The 9,761-nt window shown below is 46.4% G+C and overlaps 1 protein-coding gene across 3 annotated transcripts; it reads right to left on the bottom strand.

Moving 5' to 3' along the window:
- Positions 1-1,787: 1,787 nt before the first annotated feature.
- LOC115149930 (protein phosphatase 1 regulatory subunit 3D) lies at positions 1,788-5,928 on the bottom strand. 3 transcript variants are annotated; one of them, XM_029692730.1, is made up of 4 exons: positions 5,545-5,928; positions 5,293-5,447; positions 5,174-5,261; positions 1,788-4,118 (listed from the first exon to the last, which is right to left on the bottom strand). In XM_029692730.1, exons 1-4 carry the CDS (start codon positions 5,886-5,888, stop codon positions 2,960-2,962), a joined length of 1,746 nt encoding a protein of 581 aa, XP_029548590.1. In that variant the 5' UTR covers positions 5,889-5,928; the 3' UTR covers positions 1,788-2,959. The 3 variants fall into 3 exon arrangements, with proteins under 3 accessions (XP_029548590.1, XP_029548591.1, XP_029548592.1); XM_029692731.1 differs by having other exon boundaries at positions 5,174-5,447; positions 5,545-5,580; XM_029692732.1 differs by lacking the exon at positions 5,545-5,928 and having other exon boundaries at positions 5,293-5,465.
- Between the last annotated feature and the right edge of the window lie 3,833 nt (positions 5,929-9,761).

Here is a 9,761-nt window from a genome sequence, read left to right as displayed (position 1 = left end):
GGCTCTGGACTGGGTACTGTCGCCGTAAGCTCTGGACTGGGTACTGTCGCCGGAAGCTCTGGACTGGGTACTGTCGCCGGAAGCTCTGGACTGGGTACTGTCGCCGGAAGCTCTGGACTGGGTACTGTCGCCGTAAGCTCTGGACTGGGTACTGTCGCCGGAAGCTCTGGACTGGGTACTGTCGCCGTAAGCTCTGGACTGGGTACTGTCGCCGGAAGCTCTGGACTGGGTACTGTCGCCGGAAGCTCTGGACTGGGTACTGTCGCCGGAAGCTCTGGACTGGGTACTGTCGCCGGAAGCTCTGGACTGGGAAGGCGCACTGGAGACTGGGTGCGTGGAGCAGGCACAGGATATACTGGACCGTGGAGGCGCACTGGATGTCTGGAGCGTAGGGCTGGCACAACCCGTCCTGGCTGGATGCTCACTTTAGCCCGGCAAGTGCGGGGCGCTGGCACAGGATGCACTGGGCTGTGAAGGCGCACTGGAGATACGGTGCCTGACCGGTCACACGCTCCCCACGGTAAGCACGGGGAGTTGGCTCAGGTCTAAACCCTGACTCCGTCCCCGAGCTGCCTCTCGGGCTTCCGTTGTCGTTCTAACTCCTCGTATCGTCGCCGTTCCTCTCTTGCTGCCTCCATCTGCCCCCTTGAACGGCGATACTCCACAATTCTCGTCCAGGGCCCTGCTCCACTCATGATCTCCTCCCATGTCCACTCATCCTGGCCACGCTGCTTGGTCCGTTTTTGGTGGGATCTTCTGTCACGTCCGTCGTAAGAAGGAGACCAAGGTGCAGCGTGGTAGGCGAACATTTTTCCTTTATTCAAAAATGAACACCGTCAAAACAACAAAAACAATAAAGCACAAACGAAATAAATGTGAAGTAAATGGCGTGCTCACAGGCAACTAACCAAAAAACAAGAGCCCACAAAAACCCAGTGGGAAAAGGCTGCCTAAATATGATCCCCAATCAGAGACAACGAAAGACAGCTGCCTCTGATTGGGAACCATATCAGGCCAACATAGAAATACATAATCTAGAATGCCCACCCAAATCATACCCTGACCTAACCAAATAGGGAAATAAAAAGGCTCTCTACGGTCAGGACAACCAAAGTGATTGAAAATAATAATTCATTTAAATGCACATCTCTGGCTGGTAAATAAAATATTGTGGCAATAGGTCAAATAGATATAAACAACACACTCACCCCCACAATTCCACCCTTGCTGATGTTAATACCATCAAGTCCGACCGTTTGGTCTGATGAAAGAGTAGGATACCCTTTCAAATGGAGACCTCCTCTCAGCCTTGATTATCTTAACACACACACACACACACACACACACACACACACACACACACACACACACACACACACACACACACATTAGACACTACATCAACTAGATCTTAGCATTTAACACCTGAGAAGTTTCCACCAAGTCAGCCAAGACAAAATACCTTTGAGAGAAAATGTGTCTTTGGTGCTAAGCCCATAACGATGTTTACATTCACCAAATTCCCAGGTTTCCCTGAAGATTCCTGGAATTAGGAGAAAATTAACCAGGAAATATAAAATACAAAATATTTCAACCATAATTAACGTTGTGTAGAACAACAACAACAAAATGTATGCAGAGAATTTCACTGGCACATCCAGTGTAAATGTATTAATAGCACTTGTGCCTCATCTGATATGGGACAGGGTAGTAGAGCACGGTGTGTAGTCGAGTGCCATTTCACACAGTCAGTCAGGAGAATTTAGGTCACCAGTTTGAGCAAATTATTTTGTGTGTTTTACTGGGTTTAATGTGCTACTACGAAACGCAAATACAACTCATAAGAATTAACCGTGCAAATATTCAGTGCGTTATAGTGCGTTATAGGGAAATAATGAATGAATGCCCTTCAAGCCAATCAGAAAAACCAATCAGAAAGCAGTATTCAACAATGTCATGGTATAATGTAATATAATCCAAATATATAAATGTTTAATAAACACCCAAATCCTATTGGCAGTGACATTAAATCTACGATTAAAAAAAAAGTGTGAAATGAAAAACTGTAAGTACACCTTATAAAGCCTTCATATAGCATGCATAAAGGCTTCTTACAGCTTACATAAAAGCTTCATAAGCACCACACAGTGCCTTCAGAAAGTATTCATACCCCTTGACTTATTCCACATTTTGTTGTGTCACAGCCTGAATTCAAAATGGATTCAAGATGTTTATTTTCTCTCACCCTCATCTACACACAATACCTCATCATGACAAAGTGAAAAATGTTTTTAGAAATTGTGGCAAATTTATACTAAAATGAAATACATAAATAGCTCATTTACATAAGTATTCATACCCCTGAGTCAATACTTTGTAGAATACTTAAGCAATAAGGCCTGAAGGGTTTGTGGTATATGGCCAGTATACCATGGCTAAGTGCTGTTCTTAGGCACAACGCAACCCTGAGACACCTCTTAGCCGTGTTATATTGGCCATATGTCACAAACCCTCAAGGTGCCTTATCGCAATTATAAATTATTTACCAACGTAATTAGAGCAGTAAAAATTTATGTTTTTGTCATACCCGTGGTATACAGTCTGATATACCACAGTTGTCAGCCAATCAGCATTCAGTGCTCGAACCACCCAGTTTATAATTTGTAATATGCTTTTGTTGGCGATTACAGCTTTCAGTCGTCTTGGGTATGTCTGAATCAGCTTTCCCTTCAATTACATTGACTACATTTTTCTATTCACCAATGTCTTTAAATGCCTTTAATCTTTTTATTTTTTTAATAAGGAGAATGGCTTGTTTAATTTTCGATTCTATTCCTACAGGCAGATCTGTGTACTGTCAAACCACTTGGTGCAGCTGTGTTGTCTTCTTCCCCATTGACCTCTATGAAATAGAGCTCTATCACTCTACAGCTCTGGTTGCCCCCCCCCTAGTGGCCAGTCAGGTGTAGTGCACCATGCTGGCCTCACACTCCCGGGGCACAGTGAGTGTGTAGCTGTGACAGGACAGTTTGTAGTTTTTCCCATCGTTGTTGTCCCAGTACACAGCTCCCATCACTCTGTAACACACAGCGAACTCCAGCTGTGCTCCAGGCAGCAGGATGAAGGGCGGGACGGGTAGACGAAACCGGAATAAATCAGACTCTGGTCCCTCCATCTGATCCCTGTGGAGGGTAGCCACCCAGCAGGCTCTGGTCTCAGCACTGCTCCTCCAGTTGGTAAAGGAGTAGTGAATCGTCACCTCCTTGTCGAAGGCCAGGTTGAGGACCTGCACCGTGCCGATGATGCCAAGCTCAGAACACAGGACCTGGTCCAGAGAGACCACCTGCCCCACCAGGCGCTGAACAAACCCCGGCTGGGAGCCCATGTTTTCGGGAAAGCAGGGTTTGAAGTAAGGCAAGGAAAGCTCCAGGGACCGCCCTGAGTTCATCTCAGCGCTCATGAGAAGTCTGGAGAAGACGTGGGCTGGAATCCGAGGCTCCTCTCCATTGCTGAACACCTTGATTTCCTCCAGCTCCAGCCCCAAGGAGTCCACGAAGCGTACCTGGCGGTCTCTGATTCTCTCGCGGACCGAGGGCAAAGACTGGGTCCTGCGTCTTATGATGGGCTGGACGGGAGGGTCACTGGACAGGTTGCGACTGAAAATGGGCTCCTTGGGGGACGGGGGACGTGGGCTGGGGGGCCGGATCTTGACAGGGGCCTTGGTTGGCTCCGGTTTGGAGTCCAAGATGTCCGTCACTCGGAGAGTCTTAGTAGTGGTCTGGCATGGGGTCACACTGCTGTAGTTGCTGGTGTTCTGGAGCACACCTGGAGACCATGCCTTATCTCTCCCTACCACAGCTGGAGACACTGCCCTCTGCTCCCCTATCATGCCTGGTGACACAGCTCTGGGTTTTCCTTTGACGCATGGAGACACTGCCCTCTGCTCCCCTATCATGCCTGGCGACACAGCTCTGGGTTTTCCTTTGACGCATGGAGACACTGTTTTCAGCCTGTCGTTGCCACAAAACCATGTCCTGTCCTTCTCCTTCCCAACGACACCGTGAGACACTGCTTTGGGCCTCCCCACGCTGGCCATGCTGCTCATCATAGAAACAGGACTGGACAGACAACACAACACTGTTACAGTAGGATAGCTAATGTAATCCAGCCTGGAGACTAGGTTATAGGTGAACCAACACAACACTGTTAACTCACTGTTACAGTAGGATAACTAATGTAATCCAGCCTGGAGACTAGGTCATAGGTGAACTAACACAACACTGTTAACTCACTGTTACAGTAGCATAACTAATGTAATCCAGCCTGGAGACTAGGTTATAGGTGAACCAACACAACACTGTTAACTCACTGTTACAGTAGGATAACTAATGTAATCCAGCCTGGAGACTAGGTCATAGGTGAACTAACACAACACTGTTAACTCACTGTTACAGTAGGATAACTAATGTAATCCAGCCTGGAGACTAGGTTATAGGTGAACCAACACAACACTGTTAACTCACTGTTACAGTAGGATAACTAATGTAATCCAGCCTGGAGACTAGGTTATAGGTGAACCAACACAACACTGTTAACTCACTGTTACAGTAGGATAACTAATGTAATCCAGCCTGGAGACTAGGTCATAGGTGAACTAACACAACACTGTTAACTCACTGTTACAGTAGGATAACTAATGTAATCCAGCCTGGAGACTAGGTTATAGGTGAACCAACACAACACTGTTAACTCACTGTTACAGTAGGATAACTAATGTAATCCAGCCTGGAGACTAGGTTATAGGTGAACCAACACAACACTGTTAACTCACTGTTACAGTAGGATAACTAATGTAATCCAGCCTGGAGACTAGGTTATAGGTGAACCAACACAACACTGTTAACTCACTGTTACAGTAGGATAACTAATGTAATCCAGCCTGGAGACTAGGTTATGGGTGAACCAACACAACACTGTTAACTCACTGTTACAGTAGCATAACTAATGTAATCCAGCCTGGAGACTAGGTTATGGGTGTTAAAACTCGACATGCTCACAAATAACATGCTTTTTTGGGAAATAGATTCTATAAGCCATTAAAATGCATGTAAATATAGCAGCTTTAGCCAACGTTAAAACATAGACAAGCAAATGTATCTGTATGTCTACCTACCTAGTGACAGTATCCTTTAAACAGACAGGACCAAACACCATTCTCTGTTTCACGTGACCAGCCCTCTGTACTGCTGTATAGCTGCTGCCTTGCTCTCTGTACTGCTGTTTAGCTGCTGCCTTGCTCTCTGTACTGCTGTATAGCCGCTGCCTTGCCCTCTGTACTACTGTATAGCTGCTGCCTTGCCCTCTGTACTGCTGTATAGCTGCTGCCTTGCCCTCTGTACTGCTGTTTAGCTGCTGCCTTGCTCTCTGTACTGCTGTATAGCCGCTGCCTTGCCCTCTGTACTGCTGTTTAGCTGCTGCCTTGCCCTCTGTCTGTAGTGCTGTATAGCCGCTGCCTTGCCCTCTGTACTGCTGTTTAGCCGCTGCCTTGCCCTCTGTCTGTAGTGCTGTATAGTCGCTGCGTTGCCCTCTGTACTGCTGTTTAGCCGCTGCCTTGCCCTCTGTACTGCTGTATAGCTGCTGCCTTGCCCTCTGTACTGCTGTTTAGCCGCTGCCTTGCCCTCTGTACTTCTGTATAGCCGCTGCCTTGCCCTCTGTACTGCTGTATAGCCGCTGCCTTGCCCTCTGTACTGCTGTATAGCCGCTGCCTTGCCCTCTGTACTGCTGTATAGCCGCTGCCTTGCCCTCTGTACTGCTGTATAGCCGCTGCCTTGCCCTCTGTACTTCTGTCCAAGCTGACAACTTGTCGTATTTCTGCTGCTCCAACACATGACCTGCTGCTCTGATCCTAAGCCCCAACCTCTCTCTCTGCAGCTGCAATGCATCTCTCTCTCTCACTCTCTCTCTCTCTCTCTCTATCTCTCTCTCTCTCTCTCTCTTCTCTCTCTCTCTCTCTCTCTCTCTCTCTCTCTCTCTCTCTCTCTCTCTGTCTCTCTCTCTCTCTCTCTCTCTCTCTCTCTCTCTCTCTCTCTCTCTCTCTCTCTCTGTCTCTAAGGGGCTTTATTGGCATGGGAAATGTGTTTACATTGCGAAAGCAAGTGAAATAAACAATAAACAAAACAACAACAACAAATAGCAACAAAGCGAATTAAACAAAACAATCAGATAATAACAACGTTTAAAATATTATATTACTAGAGGTTAAAAAAATGTACTATTACATTAAAAATGTTATATAAACAATGTATAGTGTTGTGACAATGTGATAATAGTAGAATACATGAATGACGGGGGGAAATAAATGGGCAGATAAATATAGGTTAGATTTACAACGGTGTTTCTGACTCACTGGTTGACCTTTTCTTGTGGCAGCGGGTCATACATTTTGCTGCTGGGATTGCACACTGCTATTTGCCTAAAAGATATGGAAGTTTGTCAAAATTTGATTTGTTTTCCAATTCTTTGTGTGCCTGTATAATCTGAGAGAAATATGTGTCTCTAATATGGTCACACATTTGGCAGCAGGTTAGAAAGTGCTGAGTCACTGAGTCTGTGCATAGTCAAGGCTTTTCTTAGCTTTGGGTCTCTCTCTCTCGCTCTCTCTCTGTCTGTCTCTCTCTCTCTCGCTCTCTCTCTCTCTCTCTCTCTCTCTCTCTCTCTCTCTCTCTCTCTCTCTCTCTCACTCTCTCCGTCTCTCTCTCTCTCTCTCTCTCTCTCACTCTCTCACTCTCGCTCTCTCAGTCTCTCTCTCTCTCTCTCTCCGTCTCTCTCTCTCACTCTCTCTAATATTAGGTTTAAATGTCAGGACAAGACAAATTATTTCAGGTTCCTTTTCAAGCAAAATACCATCCTTCCATGTAATTTACAGCCCACTGGGTGTAACTGGCTGCTCATGGTGGGTTATGAGAGAGTTACATGAATGCACACAGCAATTTGATTGGATTTTGTTTAGGATATTCATTGCATTGCTTCAGCTTTGCTGTGCTCAGCCTTTGACATTTGGCTACATGATCCTCCCATTGGGTTTTAGGGAAGGCTGTAATGCAGTGTGTTTTGTGCTGCTGGTACATGGACCCAGATCCAAATAGAAGCTATTTATAGCAAGTTGTTGGGTTTTTCCACCAAGGCATGTTCTATAAGAGATTAGTGTATTCGGCTATTCCGGCTACACCCGTTGCTGACAGGTGTATAAAACCCGAGCACACAGCCATGCAATCTCCATAGACAAACATTGGCAGTAGAATGGCCCCGTACTGAAGAGCTCAGTGACTTTCAAGGTGGCACCGTCATAGGATGTCACCTTTCCAATCAGTTCGTAAAATTTCTGCCCTGCTAGAGCTGCCCCCGGTCAACTGTAAGTGCTGTTATTGTGAAGTGGAAACGTCTAGGAGCAACAACGGCTCAGCCGCGATGTGGTAGGCCAAACAAGCTCACGGAATGGGACCTCGGAGTGCTGAAGCGCGTAAAAACCGTCTGTCCTCGGTTGCAACCCTTTAGAAGCAACGTCCAGCACAAGAACTGTTCGCCGGGAGCTTCATGAAATGGGTTTCCATGGCAGAGCAGCCGCACACAAGCATAAGTTCACCATGCGCAACGCCAAGTGTCGGCTGGAGTGGTGTAAAGCTCACCGCCATTGGACTCTGGAGCAATGGAAACGTGTTGTCCACTTATTTTGTCTGGGCCTGTGTGCATTACGTCCACTGAACATCTTTAAAACATCAGACTGTTTAACAAAAACTCTCTCAAACATTTGTAATGATGATTCCATTGGTTTTTACCTCCGACACAAAGTCGTCTGATTCAAATATTGAGAAGGAAACATTCAGTTCATTAGCCATGTTCTGGCCCTCAGGTCTCCCAAGGTCAGTATTGGTTAGCCGTGTTCTGGCCCTCAGGTCTCCTAAGGTCAGTATTGGTTAGCCGTGTTCTGGCCCTCAGGTCTCCTAAGGTCAGTATTGGTTAGCCGTGTTCTGGCCCTCAGGTCTCCTAAGGTCAGCATTGGTTAGCCGTGTTCTGGCCCTCAGGTCTCCTAAGGTCAGCATTGGTTAGCCGTGTTCTGGCCCTCAGGTCTCCTAAGGTCAGCACCCACCCGTAGCACGCGCTCCAGCAGGTATATTTCACTGGTCACCCCCAAAGCCAATTCTTCCTTTGGCCGCCTTTCCTTCCAGTTCTCTGCTGCCAATGACTGGAACGAATTGCAAATATCACTGAAGCTGCAGACTCATATCTCCCTCAGTAACTTTAAGCACCAGCTGTCAGAGCAGCTCACAGATCACTGCACCTGTACATAGCTCATCTGTAAATAGCCCACCCAACTACCTCATCCCCATACTGTTTTTATTTATTTATTTTGCTCCTTTGGACCCCAGTATCTCTACTTGCACATTCATCTTCTGCACATCTATCACTCCAGTGTTTAATTGCTATATTGTAATTATTTTGCCACTATGGCCTATTTATTGCCTTACCTCCCTAATCTTACCTCATTTGCACACTGTACATAGAATTTTCTATTGTGTTATTGACTGTACACTTGTTTATTCCATGTGTAACTCTGTGTTGTTTGTGTCGCACTGCTTTGCTTTATCTTGACCAGATCACAGTTGTAAATGAGAACTTGTTCTCAACTGGCCTACCTGGTTAAATAAAGGTGAAATAAAATTTAAAAAACATCCCCCATTCCACTATTTAACCCTACTGTTCCTAGTCCCATGCCAGACCAATGGTCTGAGAGGACATATCACTCGCACTCAACAGCCCCTGCAGCTGTTCTGCAGTAAATCTTCACAATCCCAAGTACTTCTCTGCTGCTGCCAATCCACCCTCTATTTTCTGTGGCTTCTGATCCATTTCTGCAGTACAATTAACAACCATGGCTATAAATGACAAAAAACCCAGCTTGCTGAAGCACAAATTCTTCCCATCACTGTCTCTTGATCTCTGCCGACTCTCAGGATCCCTCACCCTGTACCCATCTCCCATCTTCCTCTACCACTCTCTTCACTGCTTCGGGCATACAACACTTTCTGTACTACTCTAACCCTGCCAACCTCAACCTGCCTCTCTCTCACCCAACATTCCAGTCTCATGGGCACCCCCACAGCTAAGACACACAACTTTCTCCACCGATACTACACATTCCTTCGTCTCATGCCCTCCTGCACACTTCTCACATCTAGGACTCTCCCTTCTACACACTGCTGCAACATGCCCATAACCTTGACACGTAAAACATCGTCATATTTTTGGAACATAAACTCTCCCAGGATAACTGACACTTCCTACCTTGACCTTATCTGGTAACGACTCTGCATCAAAACTCAGCATGACAGATAATGTCTTCTCTGTTCCCCCAGCGGATCTACGTCTCATCAAGCAGCAAGCGGCACAGACCCTGGGGAATCTTCAATTTCAACTGCTCCTCCTCAACACTTGATGCCACCCCTATTATCACTCCTTTCAACGGTGCCCTGCTCCGGAGAGTAAAGCAGGTCACAATTCTTGCCCCTAATCTCGTAATCCGGAACTCCCTCTGGCCGGAGGAAACATAATAAATCATTGTGAGTCTACTCCAAGTTACCTCAATCAAATGTATTTATAAAGCCCTTCTTACATCAGCTGATGTCACAAAGTGTTGTCCAGAAACCCAGCCTAAAACCCCAAACAGCAAGCAATGCAGGTGTAGAAGCACGGTGGCTAGGAAA

Source organism: Salmo trutta, chromosome 16 (assembly GCF_901001165.1).
Source record: "Salmo trutta chromosome 16, fSalTru1.1, whole genome shotgun sequence".
Classification (NCBI taxonomy): Eukaryota; Metazoa; Chordata; class Actinopteri; order Salmoniformes; family Salmonidae; genus Salmo; species Salmo trutta.
Note: the sequence above shows the minus strand (reverse complement) of the source record. Positions and strands in the feature narration are given on the sequence as shown.